This window comes from Chiloscyllium punctatum, chromosome 37, assembly GCF_047496795.1.
Source record: "Chiloscyllium punctatum isolate Juve2018m chromosome 37, sChiPun1.3, whole genome shotgun sequence".
Taxonomy (NCBI): domain Eukaryota; kingdom Metazoa; phylum Chordata; class Chondrichthyes; order Orectolobiformes; family Hemiscylliidae; genus Chiloscyllium; species Chiloscyllium punctatum.
The window spans coordinates 48,655,972-48,672,901 of NC_092775.1; the positions used below are offsets into that span (position 1 = coordinate 48,655,972).

At 42.2% G+C, this 16,930-nt stretch overlaps 1 protein-coding gene across 1 annotated transcript in view; it reads left to right on the forward strand.

Moving 5' to 3' along the window:
• The window catches only part of LOC140463094 (microtubule-associated protein RP/EB family member 1-like), a 62,318-nt gene that overhangs the window by 37,688 nt on the left and 7,700 nt on the right, over positions 1–16,930 (forward strand). Inside the window, exon 5 of the mRNA XM_072556810.1 lies at positions 6,107–6,259. Within this exon, the coding sequence (XP_072412911.1) occupies positions 6,107–6,259 (153 nt within the window). The remainder of the gene's footprint in view (positions 1–6,106; positions 6,260–16,930) is intronic.

The following is a 16,930-nucleotide window of genomic DNA, read 5'->3' on the forward strand; positions in this document are numbered from 1 at the left end:
CCCTCCGCTTTTCCTCATAAGACCTTCCCTCCATACCAGGGAGCATCCTAGTAAATCTCCTCTGCAACCTTTCCAAAGCTTCCATATCCTTCTCATAATGCGGTGACTAGAACTGTGCACAATACTCCAGTGCGGCCGCACCAGAGTTTTGTACAGCTGTAGCGTAACCTCGTGGTTCCGGAACTCGATCCTTCTATTAATAAAAGCTAAAATACTGTATACCATCTTAACAACCCTGTCAACCTGGGTGGCAACTTTCAAGGATCTGTGTATATGGACACCGAGATATCTCTGCTCATCTACACTATCAAGAATCTTACCATTAGCCCAGTACTTTGCATTCCGGTTACTTCGACCAAAGTGAACCACCTCACACTTGTCTGCATTAAACTCCGTTTGCCACCTCTCAGCCCAGCTCTACAGCTTATCTATGTCTCTGTAACCTACAACATTCTTTGTCACTATCCACAACTCCACCGACCTTAGTGTCGTCTGCAAATTTACTAACCCACCCTTCTACGTCCTCATCCAGGTCATTTATAAAAATGACGAACAGCAGTGGACCCATCACCAACCCTTGTGGTACACCACTAGTAACTGGACTCCAGGATGAACATTTCCCATCAACCACCACCCTCTGTCTTCTTTCAGCAAGCTAATTACTGAGCCAAACTGCTGTATCTCCCACAATTCCATTCCTCCGTACTTTGTACAATAGCCTACTGTGGGGAACTTTATAAATGCCTTGCTGAAATCCATATACACCACATCAACTGGTTTACTCTCATCTATCTGTTTGGTCACCTTCTCAAAGAATTCAATAAGGTTTGTGAGGCACGACCTACCCTTCACGAAACCATGCTGACTATCCCTAATCAAATTATTCTTATCTAGGATTTATAATCATCTATCCCTTCTAACCTTTTCCAATACTTCATCAACAACTGAAGTAGGGCTCATTGGTCTATAATTACCAGGGTTGTCTGTACTCCCCTTCTTGAGCAGGGGAACCATATTTGCGATCCTCCAGTCTTCTGGCACTATTCCTGTAGACAATGATGATTTAACGATCAATGCCAAAGGCTCAGTGATCTCCTCCCTGGCTTCCCAGAGGATCCTAGGATAAATCCCATCCGGCCCAGGGGACTTATCTATGTTCACACTCTGCAGGATTTCTAATACCTCTTCATTGTGAACCTCAATCCCATCTAGTCTAGTAGCCTGTATCTCAGTATTCTCCTCGACAACATTGTTGTTTTCTAGAGTGAATACTGTCGAAAAATATTCATTTAGTTCTTCCCCTATCTCCTCTGACTTCACACACAACTTCCCACTTCTATCCTTGATTGGCCCTAATCTTACTCTCATCATTCTTTTATTCCTTAAATACCTATAGAATGCCTTAGGGTTTACCCTGATCCTATCCGCCAACAACTTTTCATGCCTCCTCCTGGATCTTCTGAGCTCTCTTTAGGTCTTTCCTGGCTACCTTGTAACCCTCAAGCGCCCTAACTGAGCCTAACATAAGCCACCTTCTTCCTCTTGACCAGCGATTCACTTCCTTCGTAAACCACGGCTCCCGCACTCTACAGCTTCCTCCCTGCCTGACAGGTACCGACTTATCTAGGACACACAGGACCTTTTCCTTGAATAAGCTCCACATTTCTAATGTGCCCATCCCCCGCAGTTTCCTTCCCCATCCTATGCTTCCTAAATCTTGCCTAATTGCATCGTAATTGCCTTTCCCCCAGTTGTAACTCTTGTCTAGTGGTATACACCTATCCCTTTCTCTCACTAAAGTAAGCATAATAGAATTGTGATCGCTATCACCAAAGTGCTAACCTACTTCGAAGTCTAACACCTGGCCAGGCTCATTACCCAGTACCTTGTTGGCCTGTCAACATACTTTCAGGAAGCCCTCCTGCACACACTGGACACAAACTGACCCATCTATGGTACTTGTTCCCAGTCAATAGTTGGAAAGTTAAAATCCCCCATGACAACTACCCTGTCTGTCTCTCTCTCCTATCGAGAATCATCTTTGCTATCCTTTCCTCTACATCTCTGGAACTATTCTGGGCCTTTAGAAAACTCCCAACAGTGTGACCTCTCCTTTCCTGTTTCTAAACTCAGCCCATACTACCTCAGTTGACGAGTCCCCAAACATCCTTTCTGCAACTGTAATACTATCCTTGACCAACAATGCCACACCTCCCCCTCTTTTACCATTTTCTCTGTTCTTACTGAAACATCTAAATCCTGGAACCTGCAACAACCATTCCCGTCCCTGCTCTATCCATGTCTCCGAAATGGCCACAACATCGAAGTCCCATGCTGCAAGTTCACCCACCTTTTTCCAAATGCTCCTGGCGTTGAAGTAGACACACTTCAAACTAACGTCTTGCTTGCTGATGCCCTCTTGCGTGCCTGAAACTTGATTTCGGCCTCCCTACTCTCAACCTTTTCTCTACTGTAACTACAAATTTGGTTCCCATCCCCTTCCTGGACTGGTTCAAACCCACCCCAATAGCCTTAGCGAATCCCCCCCCTCCCCCCAAGGAAATTAGTACCCCTCTGGTTCAGATGAAGACCATCCTGCTTGTAGAGGTCCCACCCACCCCAGAAAGAGCCCCAATTATCCAAGAATCCAAAACCCACCCTCCCCTGCACCATCCCTGTAGCCACGTGTTCAACTTCTCTCTCTCCCTATTCCTTGCCTCACTAGCATGTGGCACAGGCAACAAACTAGAGGCAACAACTCTCTTCGTCCTAGCTCTAAGCTTCCATCCTCGCTCCCTGAATTTTTGCCTTAAATCCACATCTCTCTTCCTACCTATGTCATTGGTGCCCATGTGGGCCACAACTTGGGGCTGCTCCCCCGCCCCCTTAAGGATCACAAAAACACGATCTGAGACATCACGAACCCTGGCACCTGGGAGGCAGCACACCAACCGTGAGTGTGTCTCATCCCCACAGAACCTCCTTATCTGTACCTCTAACTATGGAGTCCCCAATGACTACTACTCTGCTCCTCTTTCCCCCTTCCCTTCTAAGCAGCAGGGACAAACTCTGTGCCAGAGCCCTGTGCCCCACTGCTTTCCCCTGGTAAGTTTTCCCCCCCCAACAGTACCCAAAATGGTATACTTATTGTTGAGGGGAATGGCCACAGGGGAGCCCTGCACTGCCTGCCCTTTCTGTCCCCTGACTGTAACCTGTCTGCCCTTTTCTTGTACCTGAGGAGTGACTACCTCCCTGTAACTCCTCTCAATAACCCCCTCTGCCTGCTGAATGATCTGAAGTTCATCCAGCTCTAGCTCCAGTTCCCTCACGTGACTTTCAAGGAGCTGGAGTTGGGTGCACTTCCTGCAGATGTAGTCAGCAGGGACACTAGTGGTGACCCTTACCTTCCACATTCTGCAGGAGGAACATTCAATTGCCCTAACCTCCATTCCCATTATTCTAAATTCCCAAAGAGACTGTTGAAAAATAAGGAATAAAAAATAAACTCGTTACTTACCAATCTGGTGCATAGAGCCTTTTTTTTTGGAGAGAGGAGGAGGAGGATGGGTGGGCGACACTACCCGAGTAGTGTTAGGGGTAACGCAACCACACAAATATGACTTCCCAGAAGTCCTTCGCTCCTCCTTCACACCTTTCGGCAAATGGAAGCCCCGACACCTGAAGTAAGGTTTTTAAACAGTTAAACTCACCTTCCCAGAAGTCCTTTGCACCCCTCAGCCTAGCCTTTACTTGTTCTTGCAACCACTCCATTTACTTGGCTAGTCCAATTCAGTTTCTGGACAGTGGTCTCCCACAGAATGTTCATAGTGGAGGACTCAGTGATAGCAATGTCATTGAATGCCAAGAGCAATGGTTAGATCATCTCTTAATGGTGAAGGTCGTTATGTGGCACAAATGTTACTTGCCTCAACCTTGGTATTGTCCAGCTCTTTGTTCAGGAAGGACAGTCTTCGATAATTTTCTAAATATCCTGTTGCCTCTAGTTTTCAATTTCTTCTCTCCATACTTGGAGTATAGTTTCACTGGTACTAGTGTGTTGTTAATATCTCACCCAAGTGATCAGTTACATTGACATCGCATTACAATGAATCCAGTCCACACACTTGCATTCTTGAGCTTGATTTCCTGAGAGCAACAACCATGGTGACTCTTTTTTTTCTCCTCCCCCCTCCTTATCTCTTGGCACTTTAAATTTGAGTAGTGATAACAAGTATAGACCCAGGTCTTTCCAAACCCTCATGCTTCCTGACTCTGTCCAGTCAGATCTCCTCCTGAAGTCCCCAGGATCACAGATTCCAGTTTTCAATGAAATTGGTTGAAACAACTGGAAACACTGGATACAGTAAAGGCCATGGACCCTGACAACATTCTGGCAATAGTGCTGAAGATCTGTGCTCCAGAACTAGCTGAACCCCTAGTCAAGCTGCTCCAGCACACCTCCAACACGAGTGTCTGCTGGAAATTGTGGAATATTGTCCAGGTATGTCCTGTGCACAAGATGCAGAAGAAACTCAAGCTGGTCAAGTACTGTCTTATCAATCTATTTTCCATCACAAAAAAAGTGATGGAAGGAGGTGTCGACAGCGCTAGCAAGTGGCACTTGCAAAGGAACAACCTGCTCACTGGTGATCAGTTTGGGCTTCACCAGGACCACTTAGTTCCTGATCTCATTACAGCCTTGATGCAAACATGGACAAAAGAGCTGGTTCACAGGTGAGATGAGAGCGACTGCCTTTGACATTATGGTAGCATTTGACCAAGTATGGCAGGAAGGACCCCAAGAAAAACTGGAGTTAGTGGAAGGACAGCTCACCTCTGGTTGAAGTCACACCTACAACTAAGGAAGATGGCTGTGATTGTGAGATGTCAATCATCCAAGGCTCCAGGACATTACCACAAGTGTTTAGAGTGGTGTTCTAATCCCAACCATGTTTACTTTCATTATCAAATACCTTCTATTTTTAAGGTTGGGAAGAGGACACTTGCTAATATTTTGTGTTCAAGAGCCTCTGAAACTAAAGATGTCAATTTCCATATGCAGCAAGACCTAGCCAGCATCCTGGCTTGGGCTGATAAATAACATAATGCCCAGCACATGTGCATAAATGTATGATCGTTTCCAACAAGATGAAATCTTAATTATCAGTCCTTGAATTTTAATGGAGTTGCCATCGCTGAATCACTCACTATCAACATTTCTGGGAGTTGCTACTACTAACGGTAAACTGGACCAGCCATGTAAATACTGAGGCTACAAGAACAGGACAAAAGTTAGGAATCTGGCAGCAAGAAACTCGTCTGTTGTCTCTCCAAAGCTGATCCACTATCCACATGATCAGGGGTGTGATGGAGCACTTCACTTGCTTGGATGTATGCAGCTCTAAAAACACACTAGCTTGACATCATCCATGACAGAGCAGCCTGCCTGATTGACACTTCCTCCACCACAGGTGACAGCAGTGCTATGTACAAGTCCTCTGACTGCAGACTTAAACCTGTGACCTTTGCCATCTAGAAGGGGAAGGACAGTAGATGCATGGGAACACCATTGCCTGCAAGTTCTTGCAATCAGCGCGTTACCCTGACTTGGAATTGTATTTCTATTCCTGAACTTTCATTGGGTCAAAATCCTGGAACACCCTTCCAAATAGCACTGTGGGTATTTCTCCACCCCAAAGATAGCAGTTCAAGAAAGCAGCTCACCACCACCTTTTCCAGGTTAATTGGGGATGGACAATAAATGCTTAGCCAGCACCACACACCTCCCACAAATTCACATTTAAAATTTGATTATTTTATATCTTTGTTACAGTGGTATATGAAGTGTGTTAATCATATTTGGTCAGTAGATCAGGTTTTTATTTAATTACAAATTAAAGTGACGTTGTATTCTATATCTCAAGTATTGATCTGATATTTTTTGGTTATAAGGGAGTGCCCTCTTGTTAACTTATGTAATTGATGTAAATGTTAGTTTTGTTAGAGTAAACCTTGAATTAATCTTTTAAAACTTCAAATGTTTTAATTTGAAATGAGCATGAAAGTATCTCTGCATTATTATAGTTAATGTTCTATGCTTGCACAGATCAACGTACTAAAAATTACAGTTGAAGATCTTGAAAAGGAAAGAGACTTTTATTTTGGGAAACTGAGAAATATTGAATTAATCTGCCAAGAAAATGAACAAGACAATGATCCTGTGATTCAGCGAATTGTGGAGATTTTATATGCAACAGACGTAAGAATTATTTCTTTCTACATTAGTTTGGTTTCTTGGTGCATGTGCCTGAAAACATTTATAGTGGATTAACCACAGTGGAGTGTTACCAAGTTATCTTCTATGCTGATTGCTTTTCTTGGGGAGAATAGCTAATTGCATTTTTAAATTTAACATTATTGTAATTAAAGAAAATTTATCTGGATTGAATGAAACTGTCCACACAGAGAATTTTATTTTCCAGTACATATTTTTAAGGTAAGAGGAGAAAGAGATTTTAAAAGGGGCCTCAGCGGCAACGTTTTCAGAGGGTGGTATATGGAATAAACTGCCAGAGGAAGTGGTAGATGCAGCTACAGTTACAGCATTTAAAAGACATTTGAATAGGTAAGTGAATAAGAGAGGTTTCGGGGGGGGTATGAGCCAAATGTAGGCAAGTGGGAATAGTTGAGTTTAGGAAACTTGGTTGGATGGGCAAGTTGTACCAAAGGATCTGTTTCCGTGCTGTATGACTATATGCTTAAATTTAACCTACTTAAATGTCAGTGGCTCTATTTTTGACCAGCAGGTGCTGACTCAGGGAGCTTGAGTAAATTCAGGTGCAGACCAAACTATAACACGCACAAAATGTTTCTGCACAATTTATTATGGATATATCTTTTATATTAGATATTATTCCAATGGTATACCTTTTTTAAAAATGCATAGCTATAAAAGGCTAGGAGTGGGTAATGGTGGCTGTGAAGTCTTAAGAACTAATCTTAAACACTGATATTCAAATAACCCATACTAATAAAACCTACCCCTGAACAAACTGTTTAGAAACTTTTTTTACTTGTTAAATTTTCAGGTTTGTCATAGAATGCTGCTTGAATTCAGTTGCTCTTAATTTTATGGGATTTGGCTTTCACTGCTTTATGGCTACATGTATTAGATTAGATTAGACTTCCTACAGTGTGGAAACAGGCCCTTCGGCCCAACCAGTCCACACCAACCCTCTGAAGAGTAACCTACCCAGAGCCATTTCCCTCTGACTAATGTACCTAACACTATGGGGAATCATGGCCAATTCACTTGCCCTGCACATCTTTGGACTGTGGGAAGAAACCGGAACACACAGGGGAAACCCACGCAGACACTGGGAGAATGCGCAAACTCCACACCGACCGTTCCCCAAGGCTGGAATTGAATCAGGGATGCTGATTCTGTGAGGCAGCAGCGCTAACCACTGGGCCACCGTGCTGCCCCAAACAACAATGTAACATATTCCCAAATTACCTAGCCTGATCTTTTATATGTATATTTTGCCAATATCAAAGGTGATTGAAAAAGTACCAAATGAGATGAAATATATTTTTGAGTTGTTACAATGAAAGAGTGTGCAGTCAGTTCTGATATAATAGTTTTGTTTCCATGCGATCTCGCGCTGTAAGTAAATTGTGTGATAACAGCGCCATTTAAACTAATTGGACCAGGATCATGTTATAGGCAATATAGGTAAGGAAAGTTTGCTTTCTACAACTAATGGTCTAAATTCTTCAATTGCATTATAGCCAATTTGTGTTGAGAAAAGTGCATTATAGTAGAACCAACTGTATGGCATAATTAAGATAGATATTACTTATTTTATTCATAGATCTTGTCTAGAGTTTTCACTTTTTGTCTGTATTTGGTAATCTGGAATTTGTCTCTGTTTTGTTCTTTGGGATTATTGTTGCTCAGTTTCCAGTCCTCTTTGCCATATCATGAACTTCAAAGTTTTCCATATGTCAGCATAATGAGACGGGTTAATGATGTAACTTTTTACACTGAACCAATTTCTTGTTTTTTTTTAAAGTGAACTTGATGCAACCAAATACAGCTCAAAATAAATTTGGCACAAGAACTTCATATTTAATGTGATGATTTACCTATCACTTCTGAATAAGCTGATTGTATATAACCAAAATGTCTCAAAATAACTCCATTAACTAAACTCATCCGTTTCATAGTAAACTAAACATTTAAACCTCTTTGGAAGCCAGCAAACTTAATAGATACTTACCCCAATGATTTAATTTGCTTTGTGGCTGCTGCTGGATTTTTGTTAGAATGCTTCCAGTATAGTTTTTAAAATTAGCATTAAAGATTGCAAAAACTCAGTTTGTGCTGGATGTATTTTTCACCTAAGCCATTAAACTGTCTGGTTTTGCTGCTTTCAGGTGAACTGAGATGTACAATGCATCATTTGGGAAACTCGAGGCATTGTATTTATGGGTGACACGGTAGCTCAGTGACACGGTAGCTCAGTGGTCAATACTGCTGTCTCACAGCACCAAATACCCAGGTTCACTTCGGCCTTGGGTAACAGTCTGTGTGGAGTTTGTATATTCTCCCCTTGTCTGTATGGGTTTCCACTGAGTGCAATATAGTGACTCAATCAAAAGTGCTGCCAACTGAAAAACTGACCTTGTTTTTGAAGTAGGCCACTTTAAGTGACATTCTTGATTGCTTTCTGAGAAATGGAAGAAAATATTAAGTCCGAAACTGAATTACTTTATCCAAATTAGGTATTGTATGCATTGTGAACCATCAATGATATCTGATACTTCTGCACCCCAAAAGTCTGCAAAGTAAAGAGAAGCTCTGTGCCTGTAGCTCTAAAGGCCAGCTCCACATATTGTTCAGTGAATGTGCTCGTACACTTAGATGGCCCTGAGTTATTTCTTCCCCTGCAACTATACTACTAAATGCCACCTGCAACCTGTTCTTGAGGCCAAAACTTTTATTCTGTCCAAGTTTGTGAGGGTTTCTTTTCTTCTGGGGGTATAATGGTGAGGGCAGGAATTGACCTGTAGAATTATCTTCCCCAGACAGCATTGGAGGCAGGTCACTGAATGTCTTTAAGTCTAACTCAAATGGATCCTTTATTGGTGAAAGAATTCAAAGGCTATGTGGGTCTACAGGAAATTACAGTTCAGCCGAATAGACTACTGTTCCTCAGTCGTATGATCAAATGGGCCTGCTCTAGATTCAATAACATCATAGTTAGTTTCCTTATGACCTTAACTCTACTTCTATGTCTGTATGTCATTCTTGATTCTTCTGTAGATCAAAGCATTTGTTTGAATGTATTCCATGATATAATCCCCAATAGTCTGTGGGGAAGTGGATTCCAAAGGCTAAGTACCTCTGATAACATGCCCCCTTATCTTAAATAAGAGATCCCTTATTTTGAAACAGTGACCCCTATACTTAGATTTTCAAATGAGAGAGAGTATTTTCTCTGCATTGACTGCTCCATCATTCAGTAAGATCATGCTGTGATCTGATTCAACTTTTCTTTTTACATTCCCTATAACCCTTGACAGTCTTGTCTATCAAGAATCATCTGTCTAATTCTGTCTCAAGTAAATTTGAAGATCCAGCCTCAACTGTTCTCCAGAGAAGAAAATTCCTGAGACTAAAACCTGAGGAAATTTCTCCTCAAATCTGTTCTGACAGAGAATGTTTACTCTTAATCCTAGTTATAGCCTCTCCTCTGCATCCATCCTGTTACCTCCCCATAGGATCTAAAATGAAACAAAAAATTGTGGATGCTAGAAATCTGAAACAAATTGCTAGTGGAACTTGGCATGACTGGTAGTATCTGTGGAGAGAAAACAGAGTTAACATTTCAGATGCAATGACCCTTCAGAACTTGTTCTGATGCTACCTGAGCTGCTGAATTTCACCTGCAATTTCTGTTTTTGTCCCCTCGGATCTTGTGTATTAATGCAATTACTTTTCATTCTTTGAAACACTAATGGGTGTAGGCCCAATCTTTCAACTTTATAAGAAAAGCCCTTCATACCGGAATAAGTCAACTGAACCCTCTCTGGACTGCTTCTAATGCAATTGTGGTGTTTTCAAATTTAGAACAAAAATGTCTACAGTACTCCAGATATCGTCTTACCAAGGCTTTTACTTTTTGTATTCAAATTTCCCTACTCTTTTGTTCTATTCCCCTTTTATACTAGATGCCAATGTTCTTTATGCCTTCATTAGTATTTTTGAAACCTGAAAACTGACTACTTGTGATTAGTGGACCAGGACACCCCTGTCCTAGTTCTGCAGTCTCTTTCCATTGAAGTACAGGTCATTCTCTTGTAATGTGCATTTTGCAACATGAATTCGATGTAATGTGATTGACTAATTAGGGATCCTGTTTCTAAAGCGTGAACTTTTAAAACGTGTGGTGGCTGTAATGTGAACACAACACTTCAAACATTGCTTCTAAAGTGTGATTTTTCTATAACATGGAATTGCACAAGAATGCAACTATCGTGTTATAAAAGAACTGACTAGTATACTACTGTCCTATGTTTTCTGCTAAGTTGGCAAGTTTATATTTTCCCAAGTTATGCTCCATCTGCCCTTTTTGCTTCTTGCCCAGCTGCTTAATTTATCTATATTCATTTCTAATTTCTCTACCATCTTATCAGAATTTACTTCCTTACAAAATCAGGTATCATTAGCAAAGTTAGCTTCTATGCATTTAGTCCCACATCCAAGTTATTATGATATTATGTATGTTTGAGGCCTGAGCATTAACTCTGCTTCTTGCTAGCTAATCAGTTCATTCATGTATTTTATCCTGTACAACAGAAGCTCCTCTTTATGGTAACCTTTTGATGCGGCATTTTATCCAGTGCCAAATTTAGCACGCCCATGTGATCTCCCTTTTCTACTATATTTGTTCCTTCCCTCCTTGTTACTTGCTCAACAAACTCTATTTGTGAAACAATATTTCACTTTCATAAGTCTACATTGCCTTTGCCTGATCTTATTAGGATTTTCTGAAGATCCTGCTATGGGCTCAATAATGGATTCTAGCTATTTTCCCTTGAGAGATGTTTGACTAATTGACTGTATTTTTCTCATTTTTGTCTCGAATAATGATGTTACATTAGTTATTTCCCAATCCTTTGGAGCCTTTCAAGAATCTAAGGAATATATTATTTCTTGCTGTCCTTGTTTTAAGAGCATAGAATGCATGCGACCTGGTCCTGGAAACTTGTCAGATGTTAGGTCTTGGTGTTTTCCCAGCATATCTTCCTTGGTGTTGGTGTGTAGTAGTTGTAATGAGGTCAGCCTGGTGGACCTCATTGAATGAGTTCCCTGATTAGGGGTGTTAATCTGGTCCACTCAGGGATCCCTGGCTGACAGAGATAAACAGGAGTGTCAGAGGTTCTGCTAACAGCTGGCTCTGAGAGAATTGGATCAGTCTCAAGGGCTCTCTACATGTGAACGAAGGGTGACTTGGCGATGGGATTACTGGCTTCTGGAGTTATTTCAGTGGCTACGAAAGTGGGGTTAATGTAACCGTGCAAAAGCACCTACTTGCTGAAACCCAACTGGACTACAATCACTGGCTTTATCATTGTATTATATGGTAAGTGGAGTATGAGTTGTAGGATATTCTGATGGAAGCAGATACCCTCGCCAGTTTGATTAAGCTTGGGGAACACCACTTGAGTGAAGACTGTTGCATAGTCTCACTCCAGGATATATCCTGAACAGAGGGACTCCAGATCAGCCCACAGCAAAACTCCAAAGCTAAGCCTCGGTCAAACATTTTTTAAAACTTAAAATTTTCTTCAGGATGTAGGCCAGCAAGCCATTATAGGCGGTGACGATATGCAGACTCGAGACAGCAAAAGAGCCCCACTACACCTAAATGGAGTACAAAAACTCATAGGCCAGAATCGAGGCCTGAAAAGTCCACTTGTGTCTGGTTTGGAATAGTTACATCGCTTAGCAACATCCGAATTGAAACAAATCAAAATAAATGTCTGGTAAAATGGTCACCTGGTTCTAATGGAGGTTGATGCTGGCAAGGCTGCTTCAGTGATCGCAGTACCTTTTTTAACAAAATTCGCCATAGATTCCAGCCCTTAAGTTTGCGCAACACCTCAGCTAAACTAAAACCTATACCGGGGAACCTTTATTAAGGGTGCAACTTCAGTTCTGGTCTCTTAGAGAAGCGCTGGTTCAGTTGCCATTGGTTGTAGTAAAAGGCTTGGGCCCAAGAATGGTAGAGTGAAATTGGTTAAGAAAGATTCACTTAGGCTGGCTCAACATTTTTCAGTTAGAAAATGGCTGCCTGAGTGAAATCCTATTTTTTTCAAGGAAGTATGGGGACTTTCAAAATAGACACTGCTACCTTGCATGTTAACCAGGAAGCAACTCCACAATTCTGCATGGCCCACCTAATGCCATTTGCCTCATGGGCAAAAGTAGAGGCGGAAAGTGAAGGAATCATCACACCTGTCCAATTTGTGAAATGGGCAGTACCAGTCATACCAATTGTGAAGCCCATTGGGACAGTTTGCCTTTGTGGAGATTTTAAAGAAATGGTAATTTGCCTTTTGCAGCTGGATAAAAACCCAATCCCTTGCATGTAGAGGGTTTATATACAAAGCTGGCAGCCTGCTCTTCTCAAAGCTGGGCATGACCCATGTGTGCTTGCAATTGTGGTTAGATGAAGATTCCTACAAGTATGCTATAATTAATACCCATAGGGATTTGTACCAATATAAGAGACTGCCTGTGCAATTTTCCAGCGGATGATAGAGAGCGTTTTGCAAGGTCTACCTCAGGTCACCATTTATCTATATGATATGCTAATCAGAGGGAACACCGATAAGGAACACTTAGAAAACTTGGACATCAGTCTTTAGATGTTTCTCCCCGGCGGGCGTAAGCCTTAGAAGGGGAAAATGTGTTTCAGGCACCCCAGTTGATCTGCTTGGGCTAGAGTCAACAAGTCCAAAGTATAGCCATTGGAAGATAAAGCGAGGGCAATCAAAAGTGCCCCAGCTCCCATGTCAGTACTGGAGCTTAGGTCTTTCCTTAGGCTAGTGAACTATTACAGAAAGTTCATACATAACCTGGCCTCCATCTTGGCACCTTTGGATCAACTCTTTAAAAACTCTCCACCTTGGAAATGATCACTTAGCCAAGCCATAGCTTTTGGAAAAGTGAAGAAACAGCTATCATTCTCTAAGTTGCTGGCACACTATGATCCCAAGTGAGATCTGATATTGACATGTGATCGATATGGCATTGGGGTAACATTGGCTTTTAGGTGGCCCAGTGGTGAGGAACGTCCAAAGGCGGGTGCATCTAGAACTTTTTTTCATGTAGACTGGAAATACACCCAGATAGAAAAAGGAGGTTTGGTAGTTATGCCTGGAGTCGGGAATCTCCACCAATACTTCTATGGACATAAATTTGTAATAATAATGGATCTGAAACCCCTGCTCGATGTACTTCGAGGACAAGACAATGCTGTTTATCGCTTCAGGCCAAATTCCGTGGTGGGCTGTAATATTATGTGCATACAGTTACAAATTGGAACACTCTGAGAGGCTAAATAGCAAATGCGGATGCATTAAGCCACTTCCCACCGGCTGAACACTAACAGTGCTTTTAAATTTTATGGACACAGCTGACCATATTAAACTTTGGACACAGAAGGATCCAGTCCTGGCAAAACACACAGCTGGTCAGGATGGGGTGAACCAAAAGGCTTTCACAACTTGAATTGAAACTTTTTTCGGACCTGGAGAACCCAGGTCAGAGTAGAGGACAGCATATTATGGGGAGCAAGAGTGATTGTCCAGATATTGGCTAAGATATTGGGTCATCCAGGGATTTCAAAGTGATGTTGGTAAGAAGTTATGTCTGGTAGCCAGAATTGAATGCAGACATAGTTGCATTGGTGGGACACAATATTACCGCTGCATCTCCCCCACATTCGTGGGAACTGCTGGGTAAACCCTGGAGTAGGTGATACACTGGCTATGCAGTATCATATTATGGGCTCCATATTCTTCGCTATTGTGATGCTCACTCAAAATGGCTGGATGTGCATAGTGAGATGTCATGAGGTCAGCCAGGTAGAGTTCGTAGAATATGTTCCTTGATTCGACCATATTAATAGCCAGAGAGCCCTGGCCGACAAATATAAACATGAGTGTCAGAGATTCTGCTGACTCTGAGGGAGCTGGCTCAGTGTCAAGGATTCTCTGTGTGTAAATAAAGGGTGACTTGGTGATGGGATATCAGCATCTGTGGAGTTATTTCAGGTGGTTATTCTAAGTTTCCTATTCGCTTTCTCTTAATTTTTCAAGCACCTATTGTAAGTTTCCTAAGTCTTCTACAGTGACGACAGATGCATACATTGCCTGTTTAATGCCTCTGCTGTTTTCTATTGTCAATTCCCTGGCTTCTATTGACAGTCAATATTAGTAATAATTATGTTCTTTTTAAATACTTACAAAAAGCTAGCAAGAGTTTCTACATGTTATTAGGTAGCTTTCTGTTAGACTCTGGGTTAGTGGTGCTGGAAGAGCACAGCAGTTCAGGCAGCATCCAAGGAGCTTCGAAATCGATGTTTCAGGCAAAAGCCTTTCATCAGGAATAAAGGCAGTGAGCCTGAAGCGTGGAGAGATAAGCTAGAGGAGGGTGGGAGTGGGGAGAAAGTAGCATAGAGTACAATGGGTGAGTGGGGGAGGGGATGAAGGTGATAGGTCAAGGAGGAGAGGGTGGAGTGGATAGGTGGAAAAGAAGATAGGCAGGTAGGACAAGTCCGGACAAGTCATGGGGACAGTTACTGAGCTGGAAGTTTAGAACTAGGGTGAGGTGGGGGAAGGGGAAATGAGGAAACTGTTGAAGTGTTCCGAGGCGGAAGATGAGGCATTCTTCCTCCAGGCGTCTGGTGGTGAGGGAGCGGCGGTGAAGGAGGCCCAGGACCTCCATGTCCTCGGCAGAGTGGGAGGTGGAGTTGAAATGTTGGGCCACGGGGCAGTGTGGTTGATTAGTGCGGGTGTCCCGGAGATGTTCCCTAAAGCGCTCTGTTAGGAGGCGCCCAATCTCCCCAATGTAGAGGAGACCGCATCGGGAGCAACGGATACAATAAATGATATTAGTGGATGTGCAAGTAAAACTTTGGATGTGGAAGGCTCCTTTAGGGCCTTGGATAGAGGTGAGGGAGGAGGTGTGGGCGCAGGTTTTACAGTTCCTGTGGTGGCAGGGGAAAGCACCAGGATTGGAGGGTGGGTTGTTTGGGGGCATGGACCTGACCAGGTAGTCGCGGAGGGAACGGTCTTTGCGGAAGGCGGAAAGGGGTGGGGAAGGAAATATATCCCTGGTGGTGGGGTCTTTTTGGAGGTGGCAGAAATGTTGGCGGATGATTTGGTTTATGCAAAGGTTGGTCGGGTGGAAGGTGAGCACCAGGGGCGTTCTGTCCTTGTTATGGTTGGAGGAGTGGGGTCTGAGGGCGGAGGTGCGGGATGTAGACGAGATGCGTTGGAGGGCATCTTTAACCACTTGGGAAGGGAAATTGCAGTCTCTAAAGAAGGAGGCCATCTGGTGTGTTCTGTGGTGATGTCAACTACTTTATTATTTTTTCTGATCCTTAATACCTGCCCAATCTTAACGAACACCAACTTCGAAGCTTCCTTATTTAGCCACAATGATGCATCCTTCTCAGTCTTTTATTTATTGGACTGTGCAACCACTAGAATCCCATTCAGTGCAACTTACTGTTAACACTGTGCAACTTCAGTGTACTTGGAACCAATCAAACAAGTTCATTGCCTGAAATTGCTTTAATTCCTGCAGTCTCTTTCAGTATGTCAAATTCTTGATATTGCAATGGCTTTTGCATAGGATGCAAACGATGTATCCTGGATCGGTATTGCCAGATTTTCTGTCTCCTTTTTTTTAATCTTTTAAACAACTTACTTATCACCATTGATAAAATATGAAATGATGTGAATGAAAAACGTTACTATTATGACGCTAGCATAATTGAAATGTTAGTCAGTCTGTGGCTACTTTTAGGCAAAAGGTGGGTACTGCGGATGCTGGAGAAAAGCACAGCAGGCAAAGCAGCATCTGAGGAGCAGGAAAATTGAAGTTTCAGGCAAAAGTCCTTCAATTAAGAATGACTACTTTTTGTGACTACTTTTATGTTCATCCATCATCGCTGAATGCAAACACTTTTTACTTTTATATATAATGGTGCTCCCTTTACTAGTTTGCTGTTGTGCTACTATCTATGCATGCGTATCATTTAACATGACTGGTTAAATTAAAAGAATTAACTAATCCAGAGTGCTGGATACTGCTTAACTGGCAACTTGATTTCTCATGAGCGCTCTCAGCTTCCTGTGTATGGAATTTCCAAGAATCCCAATAGTGCGTCAACTTGTGGTCTACTTGCTATATTTAAATATTCTGATTTTGTTGTCTTAAGACTTGATCCCTGCTTGCTTTCCCTTTTTGGCTTGGCTGCAAGGAAAGTATTCCAAAAATGGCGTGATGACCCAGTAAAATATGGAATACCTAGTGTTAGAATTACTGTAGGGGCTGCTGACTTTTTGCAGGATACTTGAATTTCCGTTGACCAGAAGGGATCACATGATATAATTTCAAGTTTTAGATTTTGTTGGTAACAAACCAAAAATATTGCCTACACATCTTTTTTGTAGACAACATAACACTCTAGACTATAGAAAAGTGGTCCCCTCCTTTTTAGCTTAAAAAAAGACTAAAAATCCCCTACCACCACTACACTTCACACCACTTATAAGTGGGCAGTTTAATTTGGCACAGTTTCAACAAGATTAAGGAGGTAAACTTATGACATTGGTGTGGGATAAA